General features: G+C 34.7%; 1 protein-coding gene across 3 annotated transcripts in view; it reads right to left on the reverse strand.

The window, feature by feature from the left end:
• Positions 1-208: 208 nt before the first annotated feature.
• Positions 209-17,162, reverse strand: part of LOC114651048 (lysosomal thioesterase PPT2-A-like) — a 41,088-nt gene continuing 24,134 nt past the window's right edge. The window contains exons 9-10 of one of the 3 annotated variants that reach the window (XM_028801007.2): positions 14,309-14,448; positions 209-336 (exon numbers count right to left, since the gene is read on the reverse strand). In XM_028801007.2, the coding sequence (XP_028656840.1) occupies positions 216-336; positions 14,309-14,448 (261 nt within the window). In that variant the 3' untranslated portion in view covers positions 209-215. Of the gene's footprint in view, positions 337-13,058; positions 14,449-16,342; positions 16,431-17,162 lie in introns of those variants that run through there. The other 2 variants (XM_028801022.2, XM_051919413.1) reach the window with 2 other exon arrangements.

A 17,162-nucleotide genomic window follows, 5' to 3' on the forward strand; every position in this document is an offset into this window, starting at 1 on the left:
AAAGCTCTTTAATCCAACTCCTTAAGTCACACCATCTTCTTTACTCGAGCAGCAGGAAAGCTCAGTTTCACCTACTGAGAGTTCAGAAAAAGAAGAGTATGAATGATGGTGAAACTCAGTTGAGTTTTCCTTTTGAACATTTAAATTGAGAGGAAGGAATATGAAAATATAGGAATATATAAGTCAACACCCAAGTCTGCACGCGATTGTCTTTATTAATAAATAGTGATTGTACAGTAGTCGAAATAAAGTAGGCCGAGTACGGTCTGAAAGATGACTTTCATAGCTGGGTCTTCTTGCATTTGGGGTCTTCCTGTATTCATGTGGTTCTCATTTCTTGATTTATCAGATTTTTGAGCAAACATGTTAAAACAAAAAAACAAAAAAGACGAAAGGATGCCAGGTTGACAAAAAACATTTATTAAACAAATACAATACAACAGCTGTCTACTTTTTAAATAGTATTTATTAATGTATTTTAAATCTTATGTTACTAGAACTTAAACGTGTTCACAAGTAGAAAACATAATGCACATCAGTAAGATTTATTGCCAGGGTCTCACAAAAGACAAAGTAACAGGAATAGAGGATTTAAAGAAGAAGCACCAGAGAAATAAACAAAATCTTTCCCAGGTTCTAAGCGCTGGTGGAAGGCAGTGTTTCAATTATAAGTTCCCTCATTTCAATTTCAAAATGTTTGGCTGTTAAAACATACAATTTTTGCAGATGTCATCACCTCTGGTATGCTACAAGTTTTGGTTTAAATCTTCATCACAAAAAAGTTCACAGAACCTACTACAGCAAAAACATACTAGTACTGCATATGCCTTTATAAAAGTCTTCAAAATCAGGCATGTATATTTAATTCACTTGATATTATTATAACAGACGTTGTAAACTGCCTTTTCCAAGTCAACACTAAAAGGGTATCTTTTCTTCAAATCAAAATAAATAGATAAATAGAAACTGTGGGTGTCTACAAGAGTAATTTAATAATAGATGTTAAATAAACACTTGAAGGGATACGGTACATACTTAATAAATTAATTGTTTTAAAACAAAGTAACAAAACAGGCATTCAGTAAAGACAAAAACTACATTTTAACATAACATGCAGACTAAAGTGACCTTCATATCATTTGACCACATGGGTTATACCACCGTCTGGTTTAGGTGGACCATCTCAGTGGTCCTACTGCAAATGATAAGCAGAGAGTGCGACCGACTTTAAACATTTCAGCATCAAAATAAAAAAATCTTTGTGTTCCAAAAATGAAAAGATTCAATATTTTAATTAATTAAGAAAGTGGAAAAGAATAAAACATTTTAATGAAACAGAAAGCAGTTTGCACAGTCCCAAATAACAAAGACCAACTTTGCTTTCTCCTTCTCCGGGCTTTATCGCAAGAATTCCTAGTCATTATGTACATTTCTTAGGCCCAGACTCATTTTAACATTAATGATCTGACAAAGCAGATATCTCATACAACTATAAACCAATAACAAATGTTACAGTTTGTTTTACAAGTAACAGAAAATCTTCAGATTGCTACAAGTAAATATTAAAAAAAAGAACTTCCTAAAACTCCAACTCTAGCCTTAAATGTGTAAACGTTTCTGTTGTTTGCGTAAAACCATAAGTCTCAATCTTTGCTAGGCTATGCTGTTTATAAAATACCAGCTTCAAATGTTTAACTGTTTAATGACATTTAATCACACACAACGTGATTGGTGGCATCGATTTAACTTAAACATATCAACTTTACTGGCTGCAAAGCTACCGAAAATGACAAACACAAAAATACTTGGCATACCAAAAATTTTAAAATATGATGTATGGCTGATCAGAGGCCATTTAGTGAAAAAAAACATTATCTTGAGAATTTAAACGACAAAAGAAAAAAACGTATCAAAGTGTAATTAACAAATATCTAGCCAATTCTCAAAAACAGAAATTCAAAAGGCACCCATATGCACTCCTTTGGTAAGGTCAAGTGTACAAAATGCAACAGACCCCCTCACCAACCTGTTCTGTTCCCAGAACAACTACAAATTGCACTGCTTCCTTGCATACTTCAGTTTGTGCTTCCATCTGCTCTCATTATCCTTGTAGCTCATCGTTGGCAATACATTTTGAGGTCCTATGAGGAACTTAAGTTTTCATGGGGTAAGGGGTTCATTTCAAATCTCCCAAAGCTTTAATAAAGTGCTAAATAATTAGTTCAAACATTGAAGAAAAAAAAATGAAATACAAAGCAGCAGCCACAACCATAGTTTCTGAAGTTTCATTAAACTCTGCCTTTTTGTAGCACATGAAAACTATATAATGTCTAAAATAAATTAACTTTTGTACATATAGTTAAGCAGTGGCTGTAAAAATTATTTTGTTACAGTGCCTTTAAGCATAATATATAGTTGGTTCAGAAAGCAAAAAACCGGTCACAAATCTTAATTTAAAAGCATAATAATATATCTGTGCATTCTATCCTCTTATTTTGTGCTTTTCTCAATATATTTAAGAAAAAAAAAACAAGCTGTAAACAAAAACTTTAAATGATTTATTCAATAAATGGATTTGTTTTGTTTATACACTACACCCTGTATGTGTGCAGTCCCTTATCAGGTTCAAGTTAATTTGCCAACAGTCATAATTTCAAGAACATTCTTCCTCACACTTGCTCTTTCAACAAACTGCTAACTAATTCTTGTCCCAAGTGTCTTATGAACAGAACTATGTTATTTATTTGGTTATCACTACTGCTATGCAACATTATAAACCTTCAGCAACAATAAGAGAATTCTGCATGGTAGATTTTTGCATGGTAGATTTTGGGATGCTACATGAACAATATCACACAGTACGTATGTCCATGTCCATATACAATATGTGGCTGGCAGGTAATTTTTAGAATAGCTTTCTTTAATTTTGCATGCTCATAATTCAGATGAGGAGCACCACCAAAAAAAAAAAAATTCTACTTCAAGTGCAAAATTATAATAAAAATTGATGACATGATATCTTACAATTAATTGGAAATGCTCACTAAATAAGCAAGCTATTGGCATTGTTGATGGTGAAAGGAAGCATCATGAGGGGTTTGCAGTCTACAAGAAAGGGTAAAACTACAACCAGCGCTGAATAAAAAAAATCTGCAGTGAAAAATCTTAAGAAGACAAAATCTGAGCAAGGGCAGTAGGGTAAATTCTTTGGTCTGATGATTTCACCAAACTCTGTCCTATCTTTGTCTTACTTAAGAGTGTGGGATCTAACCAAGTAACTGCTTTCAGTATCTAAATGCATAAGAGACCATGTAAAATAGAAGATAACACTAAACCAAGAAATATACTGTATGTGAAGTTCCCATTGAGAACTGGTTTTCTAGTCTGGTTTATGTGACACACAGAGGCCCCACCATTATAGTGCCCCTCCGCATCCTTAGAAGATTACACTACACTATCTAGGTCATCAACACCATATTCTATTGCAGTCTCTACATGCCATAGTTCACAACCAAGTGTGATGGGACTGGGGTTGAAATTTGCTCCTACAGCTCCAATGGCATCGGTCTTCCCCCAGAAAATACTGGCTAGCTCTATGCAGGTAAGAAGGTAGAAAATGCCCCAGGTAGAGCAGTTGAAGTAGGATGCTTGGAAGGTTAGAGAGGTAGGTTTCCAATGCTGCGTTTTGAACACTGTGACAGTGATGTCAAAGGGTTTGACTAAGCTATGCTTTTCATTTACAAGTCCACCTACATACCTATTCTCATCCATGTTCACAAGTTGTGGATAGAGACCTGAAAGAATCAGACTGCAAGTACAAGAAGCTATTCTGGATTGCTGGGCCTAAAATCTTTAATAGTGTGGAGAACTGAGCAGCACAGCAAAACTTGTAGTGCTCCAGCTCCTTAAGACTGACTAGAGCCCATTTGTTGCTTCAGTATGTTCTGAGAATGTTTTCCATTTACGAGGCATCGCCCAATGGAAGAAGATCTAAGGTAAACCCATGAGTGGCTACAAGGATTTCCTCTCTTAACAGGTGAGGGAGAATCTAGACATTCACAACAATTACATGCAGACTGCAAAGGATGAGGTGTCATGGCCTTTTTAACTCAGCATGCTACCAACCTCTAGATGAGTCCGGCATCAGGACAACTGCATTTCAGAGAATGACTGACAGCAAATTAAAACTTAGCAACAGATGTTACATGTTTCCTGTGTTAATTAATGTATGACCAAATATTATTAAAAACATAAACTGGAAGAAGGTTTGGATGGGGTGAGATGTGTGAAATCCAAAAATATGTTTAAAAAAATTGTTTCTCAATGTCTCTGTGCAAGCACATCCGACCAAATAGTTGTTTTATTACTGTTACTTTTTATTTGATGCAGCATGTCAGAATATACATTTCACTTCGCTTTCTTGGTGGGGTACTGTAATAGTCTATATTATATATATATATATATATATATATATATATATATACACACACACACACACACACATACAGTATATATATGGTCTTATGTAACAGATATTTTACTTGTGCGTATTATTATCATTTTCAAATGATTTTACTTCTGCAACAAGTTTCAATCTGGGTAAGGTTCTAAAATGAATAGTTTTGGTCAAGTTACATGACTTAACTGAATGACAATTAAACAAGATATATAGATTTATTGCTGTAACTTTGCTTGTTACAAAAATGGACCAAGGCAGGATGCTAGTTTTGTTCATCATCAATTTCATTTTTTAAAACACACTTTTTCCATTTTAGTGCTGCAGGAACCAAGTGTCTATTATGGGTAACATGCGGTACAAAAGTCAGGGCTCATGCTCTGTAGAGGATGCTGGTGCATTCCAGGCCTTATACTTGGACACCACTGCGCTTGCTGTGCTGGGCTTAATTTAGAATAGCTCCTTTTAGTTACATATTGTGTTAAAAATATAACTTTAAATGGTAAGAAGAGTAAATGACTAGTTCTCTATTAGATTTAACACTAGAATCACTGAAGTTTCTGATTTTTTTCATTGTTCCTGACCTACTTAAAATTTTTCTGACATATGCCAAGAAGTTCATAGCTCCTAATCACTACGCTGTTAGCCTGTTTTTGTTTTGCAAATGTGTGGATTAGCAGAAAACAGTCCTGCTACACCCCCCCCCCCACCCACATTCAGTTAGATGAAGGCATCAATCTGCTGCAATCCTCACAGCTGAAGTCGGTGTTGAAGTGTTTACCTGGCAATGCGTTTGTAAGGAATAAGTAATGAAATATCGTGATTTGAAATACATACATTTCATGTGTGTTTTATGTCTACGATGATAAGTGTTAATATAGAATGACCGAGGAAATCTGAGGCAAGAAGTGCTGAATGCATGACAAAAAACAGAAAATGTTTTCATATATTACATTAATAACAACATAATTTTGACATGAAGTGTAGGATGTGTGAAGACTGAAGTGCAAATATCCAATAAACACTTTCACAAAAAGGGTAACAAAACAAGTATGCTTTTATTCAGGATTAAAACTGAAGAAAAAGAAATTGCTCCACTGACATGTTGCTGAAGCCCAACTATCAATTGGTACAAAGCAAAAGGCGTTCACATATGTGTAGGTTTGCGCATTTCATTTTCAACCAGTTATTACAGAGTCTGCACAGTAGATAAGCTATCTCTTAATAACCTACAGGTAATAGGTTTGAATCCCACATTGTTTATCTATTTTTCGCTATAGTAGCTATTATTATTATTGTATAATAAAAACATACATTTTATGTGAGTTTGTAAAAGTTAGCACTGAAGGGATAAAGGCAGACGCACACAACTGCAGCTCAATCATTTCTTCTTGGTGTCCTGTTGAGCAAACAGACACCGCATTGTCTATAGGTGGATGTGACTTTTCCTTGCATACGAACATTTACATCAACATGTCACCTGAATGATTTTTTATTCAAGAATAAAACTGAATAAAAAAATCGTTCAAATGACATATTGATGTGAATGTTAGTGTGTGAGGAAAAGTAACATCTTTCACAAGTACCATAAATTTACACAGGATGTTACAGATTCAAATCAAATGTATGTTTTTATTCTATAATAGTAATAACAATTGCAGCTCACTAATCAAAACGGTAAATGCAGGGACGCAGGATCGAACCCGCAACCTCTGGACTATGAAACTCCATTTCTTACCTCTGCACCAACCAAGCTGACACAATCACTACATGCCCTAACCCGACTTCTTTTTCTTCGGTTATATTCTTGAATATAAGCGCACCAGTTTTGTTATGCTTTTTTGTTATAGTTTTTATTTGATATTTGGACTTTAGTCTTCACACATTATACACTTCACAACAACATTTTGTCATTATTACTATAAACATGAAAGAAGTTTCTGTTTTAGTTATGTGTTCAACTTTTCTTGTCAACCTATATTTACACAGATCATTGTAGACACGGAACACACATGAAATGTATGTATTCCAAATAAAGATATATTATTTACCCTATACAGTTACAGACACCTCACTCCCAGATAAACAGATTTGAGCTCTGAGAATTTTGCCTCTCGGTGGGGCATAGCATAACAGGCTTCTTGCTGCCATGCTGATCGACACATTTGCAAAACAAAGACGCTGCTGATAAGGTGCAAAGGAATTTAAGGTGGCCCAGCCTTACAACTTTTTTCGTAGGCTTCAGGGATTCTAGTGTCAAAAGATATTACCAGTGCAGCTATGTAGTTATCACTTTCATAATACAAAAGGAATATCCTACTTCTTTGTTACAATAGTCACAGTTTAAGTTCAATCATTTCTGATTTAATAATTAAATAAAACTTGGCTGCAGCTATGTAGTTATCACTTTCATAATACAAAAGAAATATCCTACTTCTTTGTTACAATAGTCACAGTTTAAGTTCAATCATTTCTGATTTAATAATTAAATAAAACTTGGCTCTCTGATCACTACAGTCATATACTGTATATTGTTAATTAATAAAATGTATATTCCTTATTGAGTTATGGAATCTCTCAGGGACAAAGAATTTTATGCAATGAAACGTTCATATTATTTAGATATGCTACATTAAAAATGTCTCATAAAAGTGCCTTTGTATAAATAATGAATTATATTTAATTTTTAAAACTAAAAATAATCCCAACACTTACCAACACTTCCTTTATCTTTGATACAAATTATTACAAAACCACATATCTGCATTTTATTGCTTGTGCTTCAAAAACAGAAAAAAAATGTTTCCTTATTATGCTACCACCAAAACTACCAAATTATAAGAATAATTTCTAGTTAGCTTATTTAAAGCTGTGGCCATTAGTTTACAATAATAATAAATAAGAGGATAGGGGTGGGTGACTGGACTATGTGAAACCACTGCAAAAGCAAGTTCAGCAAGTTACTATACAGATAGTAGCAAAGATTGGCCATAAAATATAGAAATACAAAACTTTTTACACAGAATCATTTCATAATCTTAACAGCCTTCGGCCTTTCCATATTACCTTTTGCAAAATACTGTACTATAATATAAAAATCCCTTTTTAATTATGGGTAATTTAGGAAAAATTGTGTTCGAGCAAATGAGCAATTACATAATCCCTGAGTGATCTCTTTAAAGACACCTATTCCAATACTGAGATGCCTCTCATTAAAAAAAAACTGCTTAAAACTGTTCACAGCTGAAGAAACAGTAAAAGAGACAGTAGAAATAAAACCTAACACAAAATTCTGCCAGCTATATGCTGCACTACAAAACCGATGATTAAGCAGTGCAGGATTGCTGTACAGTTTTTTTATGAGGAGCAGACTACTTTCATATTCTGGTGATGTATCATTACCATCATGACAACATTACCAACAAAAAGATTTTAAAAAATGTATAACATTTTCCTGGGGATTTCTTAATTCTGCTTAGAGTAGAACTGGGAGATTCGTGTAAAATATTCCCTTTTTGTTTAAACATTAAATTTGTTATTTGACTCTTAAAAATCACCCAAATATTTGCATTTGACTTGTATCATCCATTCACACAGAACTTTTAACATTAAATACAGTAATCTGTCCATTCACCGCACCCACTTAATCAAAGAAAGATAAATTATTGTGGCTTCATTAGGCACAAGGCAGGGACTACTACTGGACTCTCGATATTAACTGCAGCACCTCTAAAGAGACAACTGAGCTACTGTCCAACATAAAATAGTTTTCTGCTGGGAAGGAAAGAAGGCAAAAAAATTGTGGTGTTTATCCAAACATATCCACAAAAAGAAACAAAAACACTTCAGTACAACTTCCTAACTGTGGAGTCTGAATTGTTACTTCATGTAATCCAATAAACTCAGGGCCATAATTTACAAAAATGAAGCCAATTCATTTTTGGGGAGAAGTTCAAATTTTGACATTTATGATTATTGAAAAAAGTAACAACTTAAAAGGCAAGGATTATGTGCAAAACAACACACAGGGAAGTCACTTACAATTACGCAGCCCAACATTTACACTGACTTTGCTACTTCTAATCTGGTTAACGGGAGTAGGTTACATCCACATTCTTAAAAAAAACAAAAAAAGTCTCAAAATATGGGCTTACAAAAATGAACTCTGTTTACGACATTAAGTGATAGTTTAGAGCCTTATAATTTCAAACTTGAGAGCATTCTTTGTATTTTAACAGCTCCTTCAACCCTAGATTTCTCTAGTCTGTTTAAAAACTTTTTATGATGTTATGATTTACTGCTTACAAATTTGTTACTCCAGCTTGACCATGGTGCACGTGTTAGTACTACTTTTTAAACGCTCCATTACATTAGGTTGACACCCTCTTAAGGTTGCGTTGTGCGTTGGGCCTATCACCCTATGACTCTAAATTTGGATTAAGCAAAATCAGTTAATTAAAAGACTGGAAGATAAGACGGTGTCAGTTCTTCTTTTATTTCAATTTTGGAGTAGGATATTCAGATCTAATAACATCAGCCGAAAAATCCAAAAATCCATTCACTTAATTAACTTGTTCCACTTATGTGGTTGTGAGGCAGAAACTATCTTTAGTGTGCTATGAAATCTTTGTCTAGAAATTATAGCGTATTCCAGTACTTATGTATATCCATAATAAAAATAAATGTGCTTTCTGTTTTCATACAAATACAGTATATTTACATTCAGTAATGATAATTTGTCATTTTTAGTTATGTACAAAAATATTCATATATCCATCCATCTTTTGAACTTGTTTTATCCAGTACAGGGTTCCAGAAATCCAAAGTGCACCCCCAAGAACTGGGAGCAAGGCACAAAGCAATGTGGGAGGGGCACCTGAGTGACCATGACAGCCAAGCTACAAGCCTTAGGACATGTGGGAGGAAATCAGTTATCATATAGGATAGTTAAGCATGAGGAGAACATGCAAACTCCATACAGAAGCAACACAGCACATTTCAGCCTCAGTATACAAATTTCAATTTAACTGATAACGATTTTTTTACTCAGTCATGACCAACTGCAGACATAAAACCCATTAAGCTTCAGCACTTTAATGTAGTAGGTAGCAGTTTACCAACATTTTGATTACAATTTTTTTAACTTTTGCATATAAATATGTAACACTGAAATCTTCAACCAATTTGAATTGATGTTAAAATAATCATAAGGGTCTCCTCTAAACTAACATTAATATTAACCTGTAGTGGCAAGACGAAAATCTTTGTTTTTTTTTAACTTTTTGCTATAAATGTTTCACTTGCTTGTGCACAATAGCAGGTGTTTAAAGATTTGACAATCAAAGCAAAATGTTACCAATATCACATTCACTTAACTATATCTTTCACATTCTTCAAAATTATATGTTAAAGATCTGTGCAAAACAACTTGTTATCCTAATGTTTTAAAAAGCCATTAAAATGTTAGTACATTCTGAATGGTAATCTCATCAAGTATTAAGTAAAACGAACATCTGATGCTGCAGACTCTTGAAGAGACCAGAATGACGTTCACTGTCAAGATGTGGTGCTCTGTCCATTAGGGCTCCATAATGGACACAAATTAAGATGCAAATAGTTGGCAGGAACTGGAGATTCAAAGTGAGTTGCAAGAGGCTTGATGAATGTCACATGGTTTCCACTTTCTGGTTATAGTTTATTGTACAGCTCAGATTTTCCTCATTCTGTGTGGCGATGCTTGCTCCTTTTTTGTTCCCTTGTTTTGTTAACCTTTGTGGGGGTGCAAGAATCAAAGCATGGTGTTTAGTTTAAGTAAGTTGTCCATCCTTACTATTAAGTTAGGGACATCCTAGATATGCCTAGAATATCTATTTATTTATTAGGACAGCAATCCATTGTCTGCCATCATGCCCAGAATTTCCACTGAGGTGCGATATAGTGACATGTCCAGGTCCAGCTGGATCCAGAACCACAAACTGTTGTTACTGCATTGCACAAGTCCAATAATGAGACATATTAGGTGTGAACATGTATCCATTGCACCAAAGGGGAGTACAGTTTTATGTATGTAGAGAACCATTTGACAATTGCTGCTTTGGGTACTGATGCACTACACTTTCCAGGTGTCCTGGATATGAACAGTTGCCGCAGCAGTCGTGTCTATTTTCACTTCCTGTAATTAATGAAATAACAAGTGTCCTTTATGCATCTACTAAGCATTTGTTTTTGTGCCACATGTGCTAGATAGCATTGATTTATAAACAATTACATTTTAGCATAACAAAAATAGACATTGGTTCAAATTACTGAAATACTAATTAACAGCGTTCTCACCAATATTTAAATAGAAAATTGGAAACTTAACTGCTGTACACAATGTCTTATGAAGACATATCCTTTCTGATTTGGTTATTGTGTGTGAATAGAAAAAAGTATTTGCTCTTCCACTCATGTTAAATGTGATTGCTGACCAACTTTGAATCTGGTTAGTGTGATCCACCACCAGCATGTTTACACCTAAATTTTAATGTTGACACGTTTCCTCTGAACGTGATGCAAGCTTATGTGGATGAAAACAGATGCACTTTGCTTTAGTCACAAATTCTCATGTTCCCGGAGTGCTACTCCCATTAGAGTATATACACTAAGTTTATACAATGACATACTTTTTTTTTTTTTTTTTTTACTAACTTCAGTACCATAGCTGCTGGATATGCAGGAATATTGTAAGCAAACATAAAACAAAAAATTTTGGAGAGAAATTCTGCATAACACAACTATTTTAATTCAAGAAGATCTGAATTTCTCTTCCTCTCAGGTGTCTGCATCTGAAATGTCTGCCTGTAAATATAGCACTTGATGGCTTAAGATTTACATGCACTATGGCAAAATATTCCTGCTTAGCTGGTAGCTTTCCTAATCAACTGAAATGTTCAAGAAAAGTAAACTGATAAAGTGGGAAGACAGTTTCAAGAGATGCAAGGGAGAATATGTGACTGTGATGATGAAAGAAATACTTTTTTTTTTTTAATAAACAAGACAAACATGCGGCAGTAGTTGTTTGCTGATATATATTTTGGCCTACATTGGGTAAATAAAGAGGTTTTTTTGGTTCCCAGTAAAACTGATTTGACTCCCCAGCCTTGAGCCATCCATCCATTATCCAACCTGCTATATCCCAACTACAGGGTCACGGGGGTCTGCTGGAGCCAATGCCTTAGGTACATATCATACTAATTATACTTTCTGGGTTACCGTTGCTATCAGGGGAGAGGCAGGAACAGAAAACCTCCTTTTTCAAAGTTCTTCATGGTATGGTATGCAATGTGCTACCATATCTTTGGTTTTTATATTCCATATAAATTTCAATCCATACCAGTTACCAGCCATTCTCAGCATGAATCAATAACAATTAAAATCAATGTATTTGAAAATAGAAGATGGGCCAGAAGTACAACTGCTCCCATTTTAGGAGGTTAAAGGTGCCTGCAGTTTATTGCTTGGTATTGTTATCTAGCAATAAGTTGCTGCTGTAGAAGGACTTTAAATAAAGAAAAGTTGATGGCTGTCAAACTGCTAATTAAATCTTTTCACTGAAATATAAGATGAATGTGGTTTTATACATAAAAAATCTAAGATTCAGAAACATTTTCCTTGATTGAGATAAATATAAATATTGTTAAGGATTCAATTATCGATTCCCAATTAGTGTGGAAAAACTAATCTTAAGATATTTTAAATGTAAATAAAGCCTTTGGTTAACTAAAACGCTTGTTAACCTTTTATTTCAGTCATTTTCTAAACTGCTTTGTTCTGAACAGGGTTGCAGAGGGTGCGGGAGCCTATCCCAGCTAGCACAGGGCATAAGACAGGAACAAACCCTGGACAGGGCACCTTTCCATTACAGAGCAAACACACACTCACACACACAAACACTATACACTATACACTAAGGCCAAATTCATATCTTTTGACTGTGGGAGGAAACCGGAGCACTCTGCGAAAACCCACACAGACACAGGGAGGTCAAGCAACTCTGCGCTGGGGGGGCCCAGGATGTGAACACAGGTCTCCTTACTGCAAGGCAGCAGCGCTACCACCGTGTCACCATGCTGCCCTTACTTTTTATTGCATTGGAATAATTGATTTAAGTAAGACTGTTTTACATGTATTTAACTTGAGACATACATTCAAGTTACAGTATAATCATCATACTTGGGAAATAAGCAATGATTCTGTATTTTCCAAAACAATATAAAGTCAAGTTAATATTCATTTAGAAATCAAAAAACCATGCTAAAAGAAAATAAAAATGAGTTTGACAAAGCAAAAAAATAAAAATTCTGTTCTGAGACTGTCTGCAGCAATTACAGGGCACTTTATCATCCTTTGATATTATGCTTAATGCTTTCTATTTCATGTTCAGTGATAGACAAGTGCCTTCTTGTGGGCCTTGCATCAGACGTCACTGGAATAAAGTCCCCTGTGCCCTTTAAGTTGGATTAATTGTGTTCAATAAATGGATGGATGCTTTTATTTTGTATTATATGATAAACTGAGGAGTAGCTTTAGGTACATTTATATAAAAATACTATGTTTTCGACCTAATTTAAGCCCTGGATTTCCCCACAAGGGATGATACAGCCCTTAAAGCACATTAAAAATTGATTTCATATTGGTCTGTTGTTTACTTAAACTTTTAAGATGGAACACAAAAGGATGAAGAGGTGTAGCTCTTCAGTTTGTAAGTGGGCTGGCTAATGCAACTTACTGTTCAGAGTTAGAAAACTTGCAGATGAATTGCAATTTTAAATACAACTGTAAGAAAAACAATATAGATGATAAAGGGATAATTTTGGTTTTAAGATAATCTTAATGATTTTTATGCCGAGTTAAAAAACTAACAGTAAAATCTGCCTAAATTAATGTTGTTGCATAATGTATTAAAACTAATTACAAAACTAATGGATTACAGTGGATTTTTGAGCTTCATGAAATCCTCCACTTGTCTAAAAAAAGTATGAATTCTCAATCACACAAAAGCATTACTTGCCACTCAGTGGCCTTTTTTTAGAAAACAGATTCTTCATTGGCGATCTAACACACTATCTCAGAATACACCAATAACGTCACTGATTGGTCGTTAAACATTTCAACTTAACATTGACATGCAGGAAAAGCAGAAACTTCATTTTAAAATGTATAAAAATAAATGCTGAATTTCTGCTTCTATAGGAGTTAATCTACAAAAATAGGTAAAATATGCACTTGCTGTTTGAAACACATGAATATAACATATAAATACTGCTAATCAAGAAAAAAAAAAAGAAGGATGATGAAGCATGACAGGCAACATGCAGTCTCAGTTATCATCCTGTTTTGGTTTCAAACTGACCACAAACAAAGTGGACAGTGTATTGCACAGTGTATGAGGCATATTTGGTGCGTTTCTGGGCACTGATTATTTCAAAGCAAAATTTAGATCTCAAAGCCTTTTGAATCAGTCTGAAATCTTTCTGGAGAACCCACTTGCTACTAACAAACATCTACAAGATGCTTTAAGAATGGACAATGTTCAGTTTTTTAATACACTGACGGTATAAAACCAAAATCTGAAGACTGAGCAAAATGAAGAAATCCCCATTACAAGATCAGTTCTCTGTAATAGTATTTTCTGCTAACCTAAGGCTTTTTGAATTACTCAGTAAAAACGAACTTTGACAATGTCCCCTATAATGTGTCCATACCTACTTTTTTGAATTAAAAAAAAGTTAAAAGAGCTTATTAGGTAATTTAAAAAGCCATATGCATTTAGATTGCCTTGTTGTGTGACTTGCTAGTACAGACACCTACGTCAGCCACTTAGCAATACAATCTCTGAAGACAGTCTGGTTGGAATGCCACATGGTGTGATGAATGCCGCTCACCGAGTACTGCACCAGGTCTCCTCGAGCATCCAAAGTCTTGAGACCAAATGAATCTGTCAAATAGGTCTAAAAGTACAAAAAATATACAAACTTCAATTATGGCTTAAAGAAAGAATATATAATTCCAACATAATACAGTATATTAACATTTTACTTTCTTAATCTGTCCTATCAACATCCTCATGGTTTGCTTTGCTTAGGATGTAAAACCACAAGCACTTCTGAAATTGACCCTCTAGCCCACAAAAGACAAAGGTGAAATAGAAATGGGGTGTCTTTTTACACAAACAGTAAGGTTCCTCATTAAAAAACATTAAATATTAAGCTGCCAGTTCAACTGCTGCCTCTTACATACTGTGTGACCATGAGCAACTCATTTAACCTGCCTGTGCTCCAACTGTAATAAACAGATAAAAGCAGTAGCATTGTGCAGCTATACTTGGAAAGTGATATAAAATAATATGATCATTCTCAAACTGACTTAACCCACAACCATAAGAACACAAGAAGTTTGGCAAACTAAAGGAGAACATTCAGGGGAACAGGAAAACCAGGAGAACAGTCTTGCAGGGCCAGACAAGAATACACATCTGGGGATAATCGGTTTTATAAAAAGTTTGTAGTGAATAGCGGTGAAATCCTGTGCAGCAAAGTCTACACCCACAAGGCTCCTTCCTAAAACTCAAACGACCCCAGTATCTTCAATCTGTGCATTTTGAACTGCTGATGGGGTTCCGAGAGAGAGAGAGCAAAAGATACTGAACAAAAGACTTAATGCCGAGAGAAAAAAAAGCTAAAATAGTTACCTTATGCTGCTGAAAAGATAAAAACAAACGCTTAATAATTAATTTGCCCATTGTAATGAGTGCTGTGAGAGTGGAGACAGACACACACACACACACAACCACAAAGACCACCTTAGCTACTCAGCTTAACACATTTGAGAAATGCCTCTGTCTGCTACGATATCTTTCTGTCATTCTAACTATTGCATCACTATATGGCATAACAACAACAAACAGATTTTAGATAAACGTTGTAGTCCATGGATATAAAACAGTGTTAAAATGCTGTATCTATTTTGTTATGATAGGTTTGCTTTTCCAATTAGACGGTAAAGTTACATTTCTTCAGTTATTTGTTTAGATATGAACTCAGAAGATGGATGTTGTACATTCATGCATCTACTGGAGTTGTTAGACATACTAGTTGATTCAGCTGTTTTGAATACCGAAATGTACATCTCCTCTGGATCTTTGTTGTCAGCTCTCTTAACAGCAGTCTTTTTGATGGAATATGACACACCATTTACTTCAAATGCGTATTTTGCAGTTCATATTTTCATAAATATACTGTAGCTGCCAATTCTTTCAAGCTAACGTCACCTCCTATGCTATCGACCTAATGAGGAACAATAGAGAGCACACACAGCACCCGTGACAACATATCATTCACATTTACCATTCGTCCCTTGATATTGTTAAATTCAAATGTATAATCTGATGCTACAGAAAGGTTTTTCCCTTACATCAGGTTATGTTAATTTTTAAAATAAATGCTTGTTTTTTTAATGTGTTCCATATGTCTAAAATGTTTTTTTAGCAGCCATTTTGACTGCAGATGTTTCATCATAAACAGAAGCTTGCTCTCTGTTGGACCAGGTTAATGACAGCATCTCTGATTTTTGCAGTTCAAAATCACCACCCCTACTTGGAGGCAGTGAATTGGTTTAGAACTGTGAAACACAGTGAGCCATTTAATTGTTCACTCCCAGTTTTAAGCAAAATACACTTACGGTTGTCTCCAGATATACAGTATATATTATATGTCTGGCTTCTGCAAGACTAACAGGTGGAAAACCCACACAGACAAGGAGAGAATGTGCAAACCCCACACAGAATGAGAAGCCATGGGATTGAAACCAAGCGTAATGAATCCATAACATTGAAATACTACCCACCATGCAACTGTACTCCCCCAGTAGAAAAATGCTACATTAAATAAAACCTGCAGAGGTAGTTTGTTTAGGACAAAGAGGGTGGAACTACCTAACAAAAAAAAACAAATGAATAAAAATAAATAATCCACATTCTTAACATTAAGGATCAACTATTATCAAATGTTGTTTGCAAATGTCATAGTTAAAAAAAATCCCAATTTAATAGACAAAACAAAAGAAAATTAGAACATAAGTAAAATTCTGTCTTAATAATGCATACTCAAATATCCTGAACATAAGCTTTAACAGAAAAAAATTATTATTACTAACTATACAATACTGTTAATGCAAGTTTTGAGTGGTAACAGTAAGTTAGGGATAACAGTAGTAGTTATGGATAATACAAAAAGGTGTGCATTTAACAATTTTTTGTTAATTCATAAGTGACTTTAAAAAAACCTCACACTCCATTCAGACTAGTGTGGTGCTGTGGTGTCGCCCGTGAGGTGCACTCAGGTCGTAATCTGGGATCCTGAGATGGTCTGTCGTGTGGTGGGTGTGACAACGCACCGCTTCAGTACATACTCCCAACCTCTCTCTCTCTCGGCCATAAAAAAACAAAAAACATTCCTCCTCTTATTTATGGATGCAGACCATCACTTTATGTTGTATGTTTATCCAAAAGGATTTCAAAAAAGGAGTACATTTTTTTTCCCATTAAATTTTCTCTCTTTCTAAATTTCATGTTTTTGAAGTAGGACATTCCCAGCAGTGTGGAATAACCTGTTTAAGGCTGGCACAGTAATAAGGTTTCTTTCCACCAAATGGATTTAAGGTCAAA

Source organism: Erpetoichthys calabaricus, chromosome 1 (assembly GCF_900747795.2).
Source record: "Erpetoichthys calabaricus chromosome 1, fErpCal1.3, whole genome shotgun sequence".
NCBI lineage: Eukaryota > Metazoa > Chordata > Cladistia > Polypteriformes > Polypteridae > Erpetoichthys > Erpetoichthys calabaricus.